Source organism: Polyergus mexicanus, unplaced genomic scaffold (assembly GCF_030449975.1).
Source record: "Polyergus mexicanus isolate NDT 795.1 unplaced genomic scaffold, iyPolMexi1.0 SCAF_90, whole genome shotgun sequence".
In the NCBI taxonomy this organism is placed as follows: domain Eukaryota; kingdom Metazoa; phylum Arthropoda; class Insecta; order Hymenoptera; family Formicidae; genus Polyergus; species Polyergus mexicanus.
This window is the reverse complement of record NW_027223410.1, coordinates 1-16,369: the sequence shown is the minus strand read 5'-3', so window position 1 is coordinate 16,369 and position 16,369 is coordinate 1. Positions and strand designations below refer to the sequence as shown.

The following is a 16,369-nucleotide window of genomic DNA, read 5'->3' as shown; positions in this document are numbered from 1 at the left end:
TGAGCGTACGATTGAATCGTTCGACTATCGACGCTTTCATCACCGAATATGTCGAATAATGATTTACTTCGTGCTTCTTCGTAAAATTTCGCATATCGGCATTGTAAAATTCTTTTCCTTTATCGGTCTGTAGATTTTTTGGACACCTCTTAGAGTCTCGTATTATTTTAGATAACGCTCGAGTAACCTCGTTTGCGCTTTTGCTCTTAAGCGGTACAGCCCATGCGTATTTGCTTAATACGTCGATAACGGTGAGTATGTAGTTGTGGCCTTTGTTGAGTCTCGCGTAAGGACGCATCTCGACCACATCCGCTTGCCATAGGTCGTCGTACCCGTGCACCGCAACGCGACGACGCGAGAAGTTTCTTCTTGCGGGAGCGTGCAATTCCTCGACTAGTCTTCGTTTTTTAACGCTCATAGTTCTTTTTTCTTTCTCTCGAGAATAACGTTGAATTGAATCTCTTCTTCGAGCGGTTCGCCGCTCCCGCTAATCTCTTTTTCGAGCGGTTCGCCGCTCCCGCTAATCTCTTTTTCGAGCGGTTCGCCGCTCCCGCTAATCTTTGCCAGTTCTTTCACTCTTCCCGATAGCTCGTCTGCGTCTCTCTTCAATCGTAACGTTGAATTTTCCAATTCTCGTATCTTCGTCTCGGATTTCACTGCGGAATTCGCCGCGATAAGCGATTTTTGATTTAGTTCTTTTATTGTTTTACCTTGATTGAACATTATTTTACGATCGTTCGCGTTTCTCGTCGAGAACTCCGTCGCGTTGAGCGATATAGTTTTTTTCGCGACTTCGATTTGATCGCTTAAACCTTTGATTCGTTTATCTAAAATATCGATTCGTTTATCTAGAGCGTTAACGCTCGTTTCTATTCTCGAAATAGAATTTTCCACAGCGTCTATTCGTTTACTCAGAACGTCATCGCGTGTTTTTATCTCGGAAACGAAACTCTCCGCGACGTCTATTCGTTTACCTAAAGCGCTATCGAGCTGAGCGAGTCTCGTGAATAGTAGAATGACGCCCTGTCCCGCTTCGTTCGCGTCTTTTCTTAATTGCGATGTGATTCCCTCGACGTAGCTTTTGCTTGTCGCATCGGCGTCCTCCTCAGGTTGAGCCAAGCGTTTTATTTTACGCTCTCTCGCGTCGTATTCAATGGAAGAGCTTAGACACAGCGCGTTATCGCGCACGTAACTTCGCAGAGACTCGATAGCCGGACGTAGTCTTCCGGTTCTCGCGTCGTAGCCTCGATTTTTTAAAGGCGAGCCAAATTTGCTCACGGACATCGCGAATTCCGCGTACGACTGCGACAGTCATCCACGCGACAGTTCGATTTATACGATCGCTCCTGTTTCGCGAAGCTCCTCGATTATCGATAGAATCTCGTTTTCGTGAGCGTTGTTGCCAGCTCGACGCGAAGCGTCTAATAATCGCAAACGATCCACTAATTCGTTTGGATCGTCCCAATGGACGTAATCGATTTTATTGTCCGTGACACGCATAGTCGACGATACGCGACCCGCGCCTGTTTTTTTCGCGCCGCTGTTATGAATAAGCGGAGCGATAATAAATTTGTATTTATATCCTTTATTTCCTAAGACAGATTTTTTAACGTCATGATCACGTCTATGAGCGTTCGTTGTTAACAATATACTTCTGTATGTTAATTTATCTTTTTCTGTATATATGAGACTATTAGGAATTTTCATAAAAATTAATTCATACAAACCGGGAGTACCGACATATTTAATCTCATCTATAAATATGGAATCATTCGCGTCTACGTCAAATCGCTTATCGCCGAGCATCGCACCTTTCTCGCCGATGTAAACTCCGTAAACGTGATCAATCTCGTTCGGCGCTTCTCCGCCGAGAAGAGTCCCCATATATTTTCGCCCTAACGGTCCTAGTTGACCGTGCGATATTTCGCGATCTTGAGCAATTCGCGAAATTTGTTTAACGGGTATTTCGGATATCGAGGGCGATTCAAGACTCTCGGATTCGAACGTTTCATATTCTTCGGTTTCGTTTCGCGCGAATGGGTCTCTTTCGACGAAAGATTCGTTTAATGGAGTAGAAACGGCGTTCAATCGTCGTCGAGCGCGTATTCGTTTCGCTTTAGGTTTTTTCCAAACGGGAGTTAGTGCTTCATCTTTCCATTTTTCCTCGACGCTCGTTGAGGGTGAAATGTCGGTTGCATCTTGTTTTATCATTTCGCGCTTAATTTCATTTCGCTCTATCTCGTCTCGCTCAGCGCGATCAGCGATGCGTCGCAGTGGTTCGACGATCGGTTTGAAACGACTCTCTATCGCGATCTCGCTTTCCATTTTTCCAGTTTTTAATGCTCTGTGTTTTTTACGAATCGATGCGCGCGTTTTAGCTATCTCTTTTGCTGTTTTTTCGCGTTCGCCGATATTCGTCGAGGCCATTGCAACTTCTTCTAACTCGCGAGAGAACGATTGACGCGTTCGACGTATTCGCGATAACTGATCGTTCTACGGTATAATGAAATCATTAAATCCTCGTCTGTATCTACCAGCGCGGAGCGCGCTATCTTTGTCGATTACTAAGAAACCATATTTATATCGCCAACACGCGCGACATAGCGCGTGAAAATTCTCGTACGACATATCCGTGTTCACGTGATCGTTGTATACGTGACGTAAATTAGTACCATCTTGTTTAAAAAGAATTAACAGATTAGCGTTATCTCGAATCAAATGCTTCGGTATTTTAGCATACGTCTGGCACAGATAGAAGCAATCGACGTTCGAGTGTCGACCCATAGCGAAATATTCTCTGATAGTATTTTGTTTGTCGCACGCTACATCGTCGAATACGAATATCGAATTCGGGAGAGCTTCGCTGGGTGAAATAACGTCAAAGTTATTAGAAAATGTGAAATAACCTATATCTTCCATCGGTGTTAATAAATTTTCTAAATATTGATATTTAGGCTGCTGCAATGACTTTGAGTAAACATAAACGTTCTCGAAGCGTACACCATGCGGACTCTCCAACAAACTTATTAATGCGTTTGTTTTGCCGCAACTAGAAGGCCCGCAAATAACGCAACGAATAGCGCTCGGTAATAGACGACCGTGTCTACGCGTTTCTTTCGACGGTCGCGTTTTATTATCGAGGTTCGTCACCTTTATCGCGATCGGTTGCCGCACGAAACGCATTCCTCTTGCTGCGCGCGTGCGCGATACACTCGCGTAAGGCAGGGCGAGACTTTTTAATTTATATACGAATAGATTGCCATCAATCGCGCAGTAGCGAATTGCGCGCGGTGAATCGAAATGTTTATCTTACTAATAGATGGCGACGATATTCTCGATTTTACCACCGATCAATTGCGGTATATTCCGAAAATAATTTTATTAAAGCATTTCGGTCGCTACGTAGAACGATTGTGGGAGAAACTGCCTGAATATATAAAAGTGGATCCGGAGGTGCGGCGCTACCGTCGATGTCTAGAGCATTATAATCGCCCTTGGCAACGAACACACATCGACGGTCCAGCGCCGCTTGTTAAAGATTGCGGCGAATGCAATTCGCGAAACAGCAGTACGGTGTGAGTCATGGCGCTGGCTTGTTGAATAGAGCGATAAACGCACTCCCTTTCGAACTACATATACCTGGATATCAATTTTGCGGGCCGGGTACTCGTCTTGCGAAACGACTCGCGCGAGGCGATCGAGGTGTCAATCCTCTGGACGCGGCCTGCCGCGAGCACGATATCGCGTACTCGCGGAGCGGCGAGCTCGCTGATCGACACGTCGCTGACCACGCGCTTGCCAAAAAAGCGCGCGAACGTGTCGCGGCTAAAGACTCGACTCTCGGCGAGAGAGCCGCCGCGGCGGCTGTATGGATGGCTATGAAATCGAAGACAAAACTTGGAATGGGTACAACGAAAATCAAGAGAAAAAAGAACAAAAGAAGAATAATCGCTACGAGAAAAAGAACGCTTCCGATAGCGAAACGCGGCGGCTTTTTACCCCTGCTACCGTTATTAGGAGCTCTCGGTTCTTTGGCCGGAGGAGCGGCGGGAATCGCGAAAGCGGTGAACGATCGCAAAGCAGCGCGACGACAACTGGAAGAGTTGCAGCGTCATGATCGCGCGATGGAAGGTCGCGGTTTATATCTCGCGCCGTACAAACGTGGAAGTGGCGTATCCTCAACGAGAAGAAGAGCTAAAAAAAAACTTCGCGTAAGCAGACGCTAAAGATTCTCCCATCCGTCGGAGCAACAACGAACGAACAATTAAATCGCGCGGCGATACTCTCGCGCATACCTCATTTTAGAGGTGTGTTTATGCGCAACGCGTTTCCGTCGCAAGCGCGCCGCGATGAGAGCGGCATTGTGAATTTAGACGACGCATCCGGACCGGGTACTCATTGGGTAGCGTACGCGAAAAAAGGGGACGACGCAATTTACTACGACGGTTTCGGCGATCTTCGTCCTCCACGTGAACTCGCACGTTATCTTGGGCGCGACGCGAACATTCGATACAATCGTCGCTCCGAGCAGACGCGCGATCAGAATATTTGCGGACAATTGAGTCTTCGATTTCTCCGAGAAGTCGATTGGAGGAATCGTCGACTATAATATCAACCGTTATTCGTCAATCGAACGCAGTTCGATCGCTCTCACCGATCATGTCGCTAACTCTCACTCTTTCCGGACGAAGCAGTATTCTCGCGGCGAGTTATTTTCCGCCTCTCGATTTAAACGACGACGATTACGAATTAGGTTTAACCAATTTTGAAACTTATAATACGATACCGAATATAAATTCTACGAATAATAAATTTTACTTCGATAATAATGACGAGATTATCGCAATTCCAATAGGATCTTACGAATTAAGCGCTATAAACGCGTATTTAAGAGCGGCGATTCGTCATAAACGACGAGCGAGAGAGGAGGAACGAGAACGCGAAAATGAAAAACCGGAAACGAACGATGATGATTACATATATGATGTTGATGACGATTATTTCGAAGACGATGAGAATGGCGATAAAAGTGAAAATTCTATAACGCTTCGCGGTAACGATAACACTATGAGAAGCGAAATTAAATGCGCATATCGAGTAAATTTTACAAAACCTGATAATATCGGTTCGCTCCTGGGTTTCTCGTCTCGTGTATTACAACCGAATAAATGGTACGCATCCGATAAGCCAATAAATATTATGGCCATTAACCTTATTCGAATAGAGTGCAACGTTACAACAGGAGCGTATCATAACGACAAATCCGCGCATACTATACACGAATTCGCGCCTAACGTTCCACCCGGATATAAAGTGTCGGAAATTCCAACGCAGATCATTTACCTTCCGATCATCGCACGGACCATTACCGATATAAACGTGCGTGTTGTGGACCAAAACGGAAAATTGATCGATTTTCGCGGCGAAGAAATTACGATTCGTCTACACGTGCGACGAAAACGGTAGAGAAGCGCGCGATGCTCGTAGTGAATGGATCGAATGCGAGAAACGCACCTATTATCGCTGTCGCGTCACCTCTAAACGCGGAAAAGAGAAGAAAAAAGGGAGGAAGACTAACCGCTGCCAACGAGACTTTTCTGCGCTCTTTGGGTTTTGTCGTGCCGAAAACCGCTTCTTCGTAAAAAGCGGAATGTGCGACATTTTAAGTATCAGTGGGGAGCCAATCTTCGACGATCGCATCGTCAAGATCGAAACTCACACGTACAACCCTTACGCCAATACTACGTTCGGAAATAGCGATGAGATACGAATTCCTATACAACAGCAAGATTTGTATACGTTACCTTGCGACAGTTTTATCTACATTGAGGGTAGACTCGAGTCGAAGGAAACATCGAGCACGCAAGAGGAAATCGCATCGATAACGAGATTAGTAAACAATTGCGCGGCGTTTATGTTCGAGGAAATTCGCTACGAGCTCGATGGCGTAGAGATCGATCGAAACAGAAACGTTGGAATAACGAGTACGATTAAAAATTACGCGTCGCTGACAGTCGAAAGAAGTAAAATATTAAAAAACGCTGGATGGGACTTATTAGCAACAACTCATTCGTCAATCGGTGATTTTAATTTTTGCGTACCTCTTAACGTACTATTAGGTTTTTGCGAAGATTACAAGCGCGTTGTGATCAACGCGCGACATGAGCTTATTTTAATACGAGCGCGCAACGATAACAATTGCGTTATATCGCGCGAAACGCAAGAACCTAAAATCGTTTTGTTAAAAATACAATGGCGAATGCCTCATATAGTATTGAATGATGTTAATAAATTAAGGTTATTGCGCACGTTAGATAGTGGACGATATTTGAGCGTCGCTTTTCGCTCATGGGATCTTTACGAGTTTCCGCTTCTACAGAACACGACCAAACACTCGTGGGCCGTCAAAGCGGCAACACAACTCGAGAAACCGCGATACGTTATCTTCGCGCTACAATCTGGAAAGAAGAACGTTCTGTCCGAGGAGCCTTCTTTATTCGATAATTGTAAACTAACTAATGTCAAACTGTATCTTAATTCCGATTTTTATCCTTACGATGACATGAATTTAGATTTCGATAAACATAAAATCGCCGTATTATACGATATGTATTCGAAATTTCGAAAAACGTACTACGGATGCGAAAACGACGAAACACTCTTAAATTTAGATAAATTTTTAATTCACGGCCCACTCGTAGTCATCGACTGTTCTCGACAGAATGAGTCAATTAAAAGCGCCACTGTGGACGTTCGCATAGAGTTCGACTGCAAGGAAAACATCCCCTCTAATACCACAGCTTACTGTCTTATTATTCACGATCGAGTGGTAGAATACAATCCACTCACTAATGTCGTGCGCAGAATCGTGTAAGCGCAACGATACTCGAAAAAATATAAAGACAGAATAAAACGCTTAGAAAAATCTAGAAAGGAACACTTCGAGTATCGCTAACAACGACGATGGACACACCGATTTTTGTCGATCTTCAAGGTTTCGTAGTTAACGAAAAATTCGTCGTGAAAGAAGTAGCCGTATTAAGAAATGGTGTAGAATTGACGCATCACATCTTTCGCTCGCCGATGTCGTGGGATTTGCTCACGAGAGCGGAAAAATCGCGAGCGTGTTGGTTGATATCAAATCATCATCAGCTAAAGTGGAATGATGGACACACAAATTATGGGTCGATGAAAAAACTCGTTCGAGATGCCATATGTCGAGGATCTAACCCTGATTCGACGGTGCAGATCTATGTCAAAGGTCACGAGAAGAAGAAGTGGTTAATCGAGATCTTAGGAAACGTCGCCGACGATCGCGATATAGCCGTTTCTGTCGAGACTATCGACGCCGATTACGAAGACATCGAACGTCTGGAGACTCTGAACGCTTCGCGGGCCTTTCATTGCGGATACCACACGAAAAATTGCGCGTTAGAAAACGCGTGTAAATTACACGATTGGTGGTTCGAGCGACGCGACCGTTTGCGCAATATGAGCGATTGATTTTATATTATATAAATTTAAGTTATATAAATTTAAGTTATATAAATTTAAGTTATAATGTATCAAATTAATTATATATTTTAAATTATAATCTATAAATTTAATCACGAATATGTTATATATTGTTGCAAAATATACGTTATACGAACAAACGAACCGCATTTTTTCTTTATCGCGGTCGCATCCTTTATCGCGGTCGCGTAACAAATTTAATTATAATAACTGTCTATAGATATTATTTTATCGCGATCGCATAATAAACTTAATTATAGAATATTTTAAATTTTATATATAATTATAATGTATTGAATTAATTATTAAGTATTTCATTCTATATTTAAACTACATTTTTATATATCAAATCTCAAAAATTAAATCTAATAAAACCTTAATTTATAATTATCCATAGATTATCGCGGTTGCATAATAAACTTAAAGTAAAAAGATTTTAAATCTATTTAAATATACTTAATGCGGACACAGATGATTACGAGAGGATACGGAAGAAGAAAAGCGTAAAAATCAACGTTTCGCTTAATATATAACATTTATTCATAAAAATTATCTTACAAATGCGTTTTATTAACGCTTAAAATTATTCCGCGTCGAACGGTTGCGATTCGGGCTCATAGTTCGCCCATCGTACATTAGTCTGCGATTTACTCTCGTTAACCGTCGCTGGTTCGGCCTCGTTCTCCATTGATCGTAATTCAAGTTCGCCGATCGATCGCGATTCGGGCTCCTCATCGATCCGTGATGCGACGACTCGCCTAATTTCGGGAACGGCGAAATCGCTCTCGCCGCGTCGACGAGCGTCGCGCAATGCGCTGTGAACGCTTTGCGCTTGTGCGAGCATAGTTCTCGTTTTATTTATTAACTCATAGAGCGATTCTCGCGCTGTTTTTACACAGCTTTCTATTTCTTGTCTAAAATACGAAAGTAAATAAAAATTAATAAAAGTAAATAAAAATTAATAAAATTTATTATAATTTTTATAACTTAATTTATTATAATTTATTATAATTTCAATTAGATACTTACATTAAACGCGCGATATCTACGTCTTCGTTTAACTGGAAAGCGAGTCTAAACGAATCCGGACTATTATTGATAACACCTTGCGCTTCCACACGCAAATCCGTAGCGAGATCTCCCAGAACATAGGATTTTATCGCGATTAAGTCCCCGTTTACGTTAATATAATCAGCCGCGTTAATGATCTGTTCGATTCGTTCCATATCGAACAGATCACGACCGATTTTAGTTCTCGTCACTTCGCGTTCCGTCGTTTCGAGCTTCGTTATCTCGCGAACGAGAATACTTTAACGCTTCTCGAAACGATCTCGCGTTTTATAAAGATCGACGCGCGGGATGTTGCGGTACAATTTATCGATTGCGCCGCGTCTTCCTTCCGCGACCGTTTCGTCGTCGGAAAGGAGATATCTCTACTTGCTCATCGAGTGTCCTTTTTAGAGGACAGATGAACGATAAAAATAGAAATAATAAAAAACATCCGTTAGATAATGCGCATTCCGAATACTCTGCGAACAATAAGATCATCATCGCCGGAAAAAAATATCTAGGGATATCTAAAAAGGTATCTCTAATTTATCGTTACCGGAAAGAGATATCTCTAATTACCGGAAAGAGATATCTCTAATCGCTCATCGAGTGTCCTTTTTAGGAGACAAACGTAAAAAACATCCGTTAGATAACGCGCATCGTTGAAAGAGATATCTCTAATCGCTCATCGAGTGTTCTTTTTAGGAGACAAACGTAAAAAACATCCGTTAGATAACGCGCATCGTTGAAAGAGATATTTTTAATCGCTCATCGAATGTCCTTCTTAGAGGACAAACGAATAATAAAATGGAAATAACAGAAAACATCCGTTAGATAACGCGTATCGTTGGAAGGGATATCTTTAATCGCTCATCGAATGTCCTTCTTAGAGGACAAACGAACAATAAAATAGAAAAAACAAAAGAGGAACTCGAGCGCGTCCGCTAGATAACGCGTATTCCAAACGCTCGACGTCGAAAGAAACGCATTTCCCTCTCCCTCTCCCCACCCACCCGCATTATTCGTCGCCGATAAAAATAGGCGTCTCTCGGAACGCGCGAATCAATCGCGCTCGGTGTCTCTCAACAGTTTATCGCGTCTTCCCCGCTTCGCGCGATGACTAACACGAGGACGGTTCTCACTCTAGCGACAATACTCGTCGCTACGACGGTCGCCGCGCCCTTCGACTCGGAAAAAATCGAGGCGCTTCGTTTTCTGCGCGTATACGGTTTTCTAAAAGACGATGGAGAATCGCTGTCGTCCGATAACGCGACGTCTCTGCGTCGCGCGCTGTCGCTGTTTCAAGAATATTATCAATTATCGGGAAACGGCGCGTTAAACGCCGTTACGCTTCACCTTATGCGTAAACCGCGATGCGGTCTCGCAGATATTCCCGATCGCGCGTATAGCCCGATCGCGCGAAAATGGCCGAAGACGCGTCTCGCGTGGAATTTTCAGATGGCTAGCGAGGAAATCTCGCGAACGGCCGAAACGGCGTTCGCGCTATGGGCGGCGAACTCATCGCTAACTTTCGCACGCGACCCGTTACACCCCGATATATTAATATCGTATCGAACGGGCGCGCACACTTACGCGAATCGTCGAAACGTCGGTATTTGCCCGGCAGCTTTCGACGGTCCGGGAGGAGCCCTAGCTCACGCGTTTTTTCCCTCTGGAACAACCGATTTCACATCGGAGATACACGTCGACGATTCCGAACCGTGGCACGTGTATCTAAACAAAAATCCTCCCGACACGCATCACCTGCTACAAACGCTAACGCACGAGATCGGCCACGCATTGGGTTTACAGCATAGTATGCGCAATGACTCTATAATGTTCCCATATATACCCGACATCGAGAATCAATTTCCAGTTAAGCTGAGCATAGAAGACATTCTCGCTATACAAAATCTGTACGGATCTCACGACGACGGAAATTATCCAACGGCGACTCCCGCGACCACCGCGACGCCCGCGACGACGAGCGTCGCGCCGACCGATCCAGCGCGAGCGGATCTCTGCGCATTGCGACGCGTGGACGCCGCGCTAATAATGAATCATCGATTATATATAGCTAATCGCCGCAATATATGGTCGGTCGACATAACCGAGAAACGTTACGGTAGACCCATGACGCTCACGGATTACGCGACGTTTCTACCGGCGAATTTCACGCGTCTATCCGCCGCGTATAGAAGACCCTCGGGCGATCTCGTTCTATTCGCAAACGATTCGATCTATCTCGCGGAATATCCCAGTCTTAAACTAAAATCGGGTTGGCCGAGATATCTCCACGATATCGGACTTCCCCGAAACGTTAAAATCAACGCGGCGATAAATACGCACGCGGGACGAACCTACGCTGTATACGACGATGATAAAGTCGCGGAAATCGACGAGTGTCGCATGATAGTCATTAGACACGCTCCATTAAAAGATATATTTCCCGGAATTCCGTCCGCGATAACGTCGGCCTTCCGATACATCGATGGCAATCTATATTTCTTCGCCAAACGTCAGTTCTACGCCTTCAACGAATTTACAAATACCGTAACCTCGGCGGGTCCTTTCGATCTACACGCGCTCGGCATCGAGTGTCCTACGGATGGATTGCTAAGGCAATTGCGCGATCTCCTTAGTCGCGTCTATCGTCTCAGCGACACGATCGAGAAAGAGAGAATCGACGACGAGACCGACTAGAGCGACCCTACCGTTATTTTTTAAAAATAGAATATATAAGAGAAAACGCGCGAAAGGGGAAGAAGCGATCTCTACGCGAGTATATAAAGACCGCTCATCCATTAAGCGCTTCATTATTAACGAAGAACATCGAAGCTAACGCGCGAAAAAGAACAAACGAGAAAGAACGAGCGACGATGTACGCGACAATGGGAGGACAACCGCAACAGCAACACTCATTCGACGATCGATCGAGACTAACCGAACGAGACCGCGAAGATAGCGCGGAATACGCTAAGAAAGCTAAAATGGACAATGGGTAAGACTATCGAACATTTATTCGAATTAATAATTCGCTAACACCGTTTCTCTCATCGCTCATATCTATTTTTTAGACGAGATCGCGATCGAACGCCAAAACACGACGCGGACGTCTCGATCGCGCGACCGCTCAGAATCTTAGGAAGACGCTATCCATTGACCAAAACCGCATATAAACATCTGGAAATTAGCGTTAACGTCAGCCGACCCTCCTTCGTAGAAATCGTCCTCGGAGATTGCCACGGCAAAGAGATCTCGCTAACGCCGGATACGTGGAAGGAACTGCTCGATCTGCGACCCGCGCTCCTGTCGCACTTTCGCTCCGACGAGCGCGACGAGGCGCGCCCGACGCCAATACACATCGGACAATTGACGCTACGATTCGGCAAACTCAACAATCTCCGAATACTTCGTCTCGAAACGCCTAAAATTCGCCTAGCCGTATCGAAGAACACCGTCGTAAATATATTAAATCTGGAACTTTGCGTCAACCGCATCGTTGCATCTTTAAGCGGTTTAACCACGCGCGTGGACAACAAGCTAATTCGTTTCCTCGACATCGCGGCGGGCGCTCGCGATAAGGCGCTTATTCCCGCGATGATACGCGAGAGCGATAACTTCGACCGCAACGATATAATCGATTGCGAACTGCAGGCTCTGCTCTTCGGAGAATCGTGATACGCTCGCTCGCGTACTCGTATCGTCGTATTATTAATACGTTAAAAATTTGTAAAAGAAAACAATAAAAACATCTCTCCTCTCTCGCTAGAACGACGACGTCTCTTTATTTCACCACCCTTCGAAGATTCGCCATCGCTAAAGCGACGAGGGACGCCCCTCCGTCCGCTCGACCGCCCACCGACGATCCCCCGCCCCCTCGACGCCGGGCGCCCGCCGCCCGCTCGCGGATCGCGCGCTAGAAGCGCCCCCCTAAAGAATCGCGACGGCGGATCGCGCGCTAGAAGCGGCGGATCGCGCGCTAGAAGCGCCCCCCTAAAGAATCGCGACGGCGGATCGCGCGCTAGAAGCGGCGGATCGCGCGCTAGAAGCGCCCCCCTAAAGAATCGCGACGGCGGATCGCGCGCTAGAAGCGGCGGATCGCGCGCTAGAAGCGCCCCCCTAAAGAATCGCGACGGCGGACCGCGCGCTAGGGGCGCGAGTCGCGTCGAGGTCGCGAGTCGGGCGCGCCACCCCCCGAGCGCCATCTCTCGAGCGCTCTCGGCGACTCGTACCCACCGCTTCCCCCCGACCGCGCTTCCCCTCTCACCCTACTTACCCCCCCACGAACCCGCCCAGCCCGCTCTCCATCCCTCGGGCGCCCACAAGCTGCTCCGAAACTATCTCTCTCTCTTACTCCCCAACGATACCCTCTCTCTCACACTCACACAAAACTGATCCAAAACCGGCCTATCTATCCTACTGCATATGATGTTTGATTTTCCATCTGCAGTCGGTTTCACAGCAAAATCAAACCTCAATTTTTCCATGTTTCGTGAAATATTTGCAGAAAATGTTGTTTTATAATGTGTTTTCACTCTTGGGTTAATCGGAAAAAATGAAACAAAGACGTAATTGCGTTTCTCTGTAAAACGAAAGTAATATTTATGTACAATACTTACAACATTTAATTAATTACAATGTCTGTTAACAAAAGATTCACTCACCTGTAAAACGAAAGAAACAACATTTAAAGCCTTTATTTCAGGTCTTTTTATATCTTAACAAGTATAGAAAATATTATCCTTAAGAAAGCGTCTATTGTTCACCCTCATACCAACCCACTCTCTCCTTTTATTAAATGTCCCCATTCTCAGTCGTGACATCTAGTAGGCTTTGTCGACAGCGCGGCAAAGACAAACTTAAAGAAAAAGCTCATATATGAGTGAAGTGGTTTTCTTTACATCTACCCCCTTCGAAAGAAACAATTACAAGTGACAATGTACGTAATTGTTCATTTACTAACAAACACTGGAGTTAGCTTTGTAATGTGGTAGAGGTTTGATTCCGCTTTCTTGTGTCCGGCATCAACTTCATAGATTGAACTTGAAATCTTTTTCAGAATTTTGTATGGTCCAATTCTTAATTCATCCATTTTCTTCCTGTTTAGTCGATTTCCGTTTTCCACGTAGACTCTGTCTCCCACTTCCAATTTGTATTCTTCTCTATGCAGGTCGAATATTTTTTTATTATAATTGTGAGATTTTATTGTGTTTTCAAGAGCTAGTTTCCTATCTCTTTTCAGATCTTCTTTTGTACATTTTGATTTTAATTCAGGTGGTAGAATATTCACATTTTCGCCTTCTAAAAGGTATTTTGGAGCAAACTTCGTGACTGTGTGTTCTGTTTCGTTATATTTTTCTACACATTTCTGTGCAATAGTAGACCATGCTGTTCTTTTTTCACTTTCATTTATTTTACATCTTATCTTATTTACTAAAGTTTGATTTAGCCTCTCATTAAGCCCATTTGAAAATGGTGTATCCACCGCAGTGAATAGTATTCTTTCGCCGAAACACTGTACGTGCAGGCTCACGCGGGAACGTTTCGTGCGCATAGTTTGACACAACGATTCCGAGATAAAGCTAACAGCCGAGGCTTGATCTAACAACGCACGAACTTTAAATTTACGTCCTTCGATGGTACAAAGTATTACCCATGCGGTGGCTAGTAACACGTTCGGCGGATTTTTCAGCGGCGAATGAATCGTTTGAAGCGACGGCGGTCTCGTTCTTTATCTCAGGGGCGGCTGAGCCGCTCGGTTGAGCGTTAAGCGTTTTGTTTTCCGAAACAGAATTTTCACTAATCTTCTGTACTGGTATATTCGAGTCACGATGCAAGAGCGTATGATGTGCTCGTCGGCACAAATTACAGCGTTTTTTGCTCTTGCAAGAGGTCGGGAAATGGCCGACCTTTAAACAATTAAAGCAACATTTGTGTGATTTGAGAAACTGAGTTCTCTGTTCGACGGATTTACGCTTAAACTCGTCGCATAACATCAAATTATGATTGCCGGAACAATTCAAACATTTTTCGGTGGTTACGTTATTCACCGATGCCCGATTAGAGCCTTTATTTTTATGAGACGAAGTATCGGCATTTAACTTAGAATGATCGGTTAGTCCTCGAATTCGCAGCGTCATAAAATCTCGAATCTCTTCATACGTCGGAGATGCGGTTGATTTACCGCGTTGCAGATTCCACTCATTACGTGTGCGTGGACTAAATTTTTGCGAAACAATATAGACTAATATGTCATCCCATTTTTCAACAGGTCTGCCTAAATTTGTTAACGCGGCTAATGACGCGGCAACGGTATCGCGTAAACCTTTGAGTTCAACAGCGGATTCCGTTTTCATAATAGGCAAATCAGCGAAAGCATGAATATGCGCATGAATAATCGCGTTTTGATTATCGTACTCTTCGATAAGTAATTTCCACGCACCATCGTAATTTGTGTCTGCAATCTTAACATGATTAATTAATACAGCGGCTTCGCCCGTGACACTGGCTTTTAAATAATGTAATTTCTGCGTATTCGACAGCGATTCTTTCGAGGCGACGAGCGATTCGAATATTCCGCGGAAGTTTTCCCATTCCGCGAAATTACCGGAAAATTTCGGCAACGGGATTCGTGGTAATTGCAATGAAACCGCACCAGACAATTCGCGAGAAGAAATGTCGCTTACCGTTGATGCCGCATTTTGGTCGCACCGGGAGAATTTACCTATCACGTCTGCGAGGTAGTCCGCCGCTTCGTGGTAGACGTCCTCGGCCGTAAAGAATTCCTCCTCGGTGAAGTATTGGACTGTTCGTCGGCCGTTGCTATTTGCTGAAGCTGGACGTTGAGACGTTGACACCTTTCCCATAATGTCTCCAAGGCGTCCAGTCGACTCTTCGCCTTGTATTGCGTGATGTTGGCCTTGCCCATTTTCTTAAAGTTGGGGAACACTCGCTTCATCGAGCTTATTGTAATAGATTGCTCGATGAGGAGGCCCTGCAGCGAGTCCGTCATGATGGTAGGCTGATAAGATGAAGCCTTTCAGCAACAATTCACCACCTTTTGGTGGTAGAGATGCTGAAGCGTGACGACAGTCCATCGCACGGGGATGTGCGAAGACGCACTATAATTTTCACTTAACAGTGCCGCGCGCTAAAGCGTGCGACAACTATGTGTAACTGCGGATTACGCAGGTCGCACTCTGAGGTGCGGAGTGCTAAAGAGCACAAAGATTGCACTTAAGCTGTGCAAAGCGCTAAGAAGCACGAGATTTGCGCGGCACTGCGGATTACGCAGGACGCACTTTGATGTGCGGAGTGCTAAAGAGCACAAAGATTGCACTTAAGCTGTGCAAAGCGCTAAGAAGCGCGAGATTTGCGCGGCACTGCGGATTACGCAGGGCGCAACTAATGATGATACGTTGTGCTTAAGAGCACAACTTTAATAATGCAAAGGGATGCAAAGTTGACTTCGCGCACTTTATTTTCCCGGAAGTCCTTTCAACGCAATCGCGTTATTATTTACGGCAGCGGAATGCGGATAGATGTTTTGATATCGCGCACCGTCTCCGTCTCGCGATAGTTTTTGTAAGTGCTGTTACCTTAGCGTGTCAGCGTTCTCACTCGCACTCCGCGAACTGATTTCCGAATCACTATCTGTTTTTCCAAAATCCGGCTCGAAGGACCATTTAATGTAGCCGCGCCTTCGATTTACACGTCCACATTAACAGAATTTATTTGTTTCGCCGATCGGAGAGATAGGACGTAATTGATTTGTCCGGGTTTAGTTTGTTGAACAGTATTT

The 16,369-nt window shown here is 45.0% G+C and overlaps 4 protein-coding genes across 4 annotated transcripts; 2 read left to right on the top strand and 2 right to left on the bottom strand.

The window, feature by feature from the left end:
• Positions 1 to 414: 414 nt before the first annotated feature.
• Positions 415 to 1,284, bottom strand: LOC138944121 (tropomyosin-like). The gene has a single exon (XM_070315003.1). It carries the CDS (start codon positions 1,282 to 1,284, stop codon positions 415 to 417), a length of 870 nt encoding a protein of 289 aa, XP_070171104.1.
• An 8,397-nt stretch (positions 1,285 to 9,681) lies between these two features.
• On the top strand, positions 9,682 to 11,268 carry LOC138944120 (stromelysin-2-like). Its single transcript, XM_070315002.1, has 2 exons — positions 9,682 to 11,036; positions 11,208 to 11,268. The coding sequence occupies exons 1-2, from the start codon at positions 9,682 to 9,684 to the stop codon at positions 11,266 to 11,268; spliced, it is 1,416 nt and encodes a 471-aa protein (XP_070171103.1).
• A 130-nt stretch (positions 11,269 to 11,398) lies between these two features.
• Positions 11,399 to 12,303, top strand: LOC138944117 (uncharacterized). Its single transcript, XM_070314998.1, has 2 exons — positions 11,399 to 11,566; positions 11,643 to 12,303. The coding sequence occupies exons 1-2, from the start codon at positions 11,445 to 11,447 to the stop codon at positions 12,244 to 12,246; spliced, it is 726 nt and encodes a 241-aa protein (XP_070171099.1). The 5' UTR covers positions 11,399 to 11,444; the 3' UTR covers positions 12,247 to 12,303.
• A 1,889-nt stretch (positions 12,304 to 14,192) lies between these two features.
• Positions 14,193 to 15,434, bottom strand: LOC138944118 (uncharacterized). The gene has a single exon (XM_070314999.1). The coding sequence runs from the start codon at positions 15,432 to 15,434 to the stop codon at positions 14,193 to 14,195; it is 1,242 nt and encodes a 413-aa protein (XP_070171100.1).
• Between the last annotated feature and the right edge of the window lie 935 nt (positions 15,435 to 16,369).

Bases quoted from the DNA above. Each gene is read 5' to 3' on its own strand.
- LOC138944121 (XM_070315003.1), bottom strand. From the start codon at position 1,284: ATGTCCGTGAGCAAATTTGGCTCGCCTTTAAAAAATCGAGGCTACGAC.
- LOC138944120 (XM_070315002.1), top strand. From the start codon at position 9,682: ATGACTAACACGAGGACGGTTCTCACTCTAGCGACAATACTCGTCGCT. The intron at 11,037-11,207 runs GTCGGCCTTCCG...CGATCTCCTTAG, and splicing joins GGAATTCCGTCCGCGATAAC to TCGCGTCTATCGTCTCAGCG.
- LOC138944117 (XM_070314998.1), top strand. From the start codon at position 11,445: ATGTACGCGACAATGGGAGGACAACCGCAACAGCAACACTCATTCGAC. The intron at 11,567-11,642 runs GTAAGACTATCG...TCTATTTTTTAG, and splicing joins AAAGCTAAAATGGACAATGG to ACGAGATCGCGATCGAACGC.
- LOC138944118 (XM_070314999.1), bottom strand. From the start codon at position 15,434: ATGGGAAAGGTGTCAACGTCTCAACGTCCAGCTTCAGCAAATAGCAAC.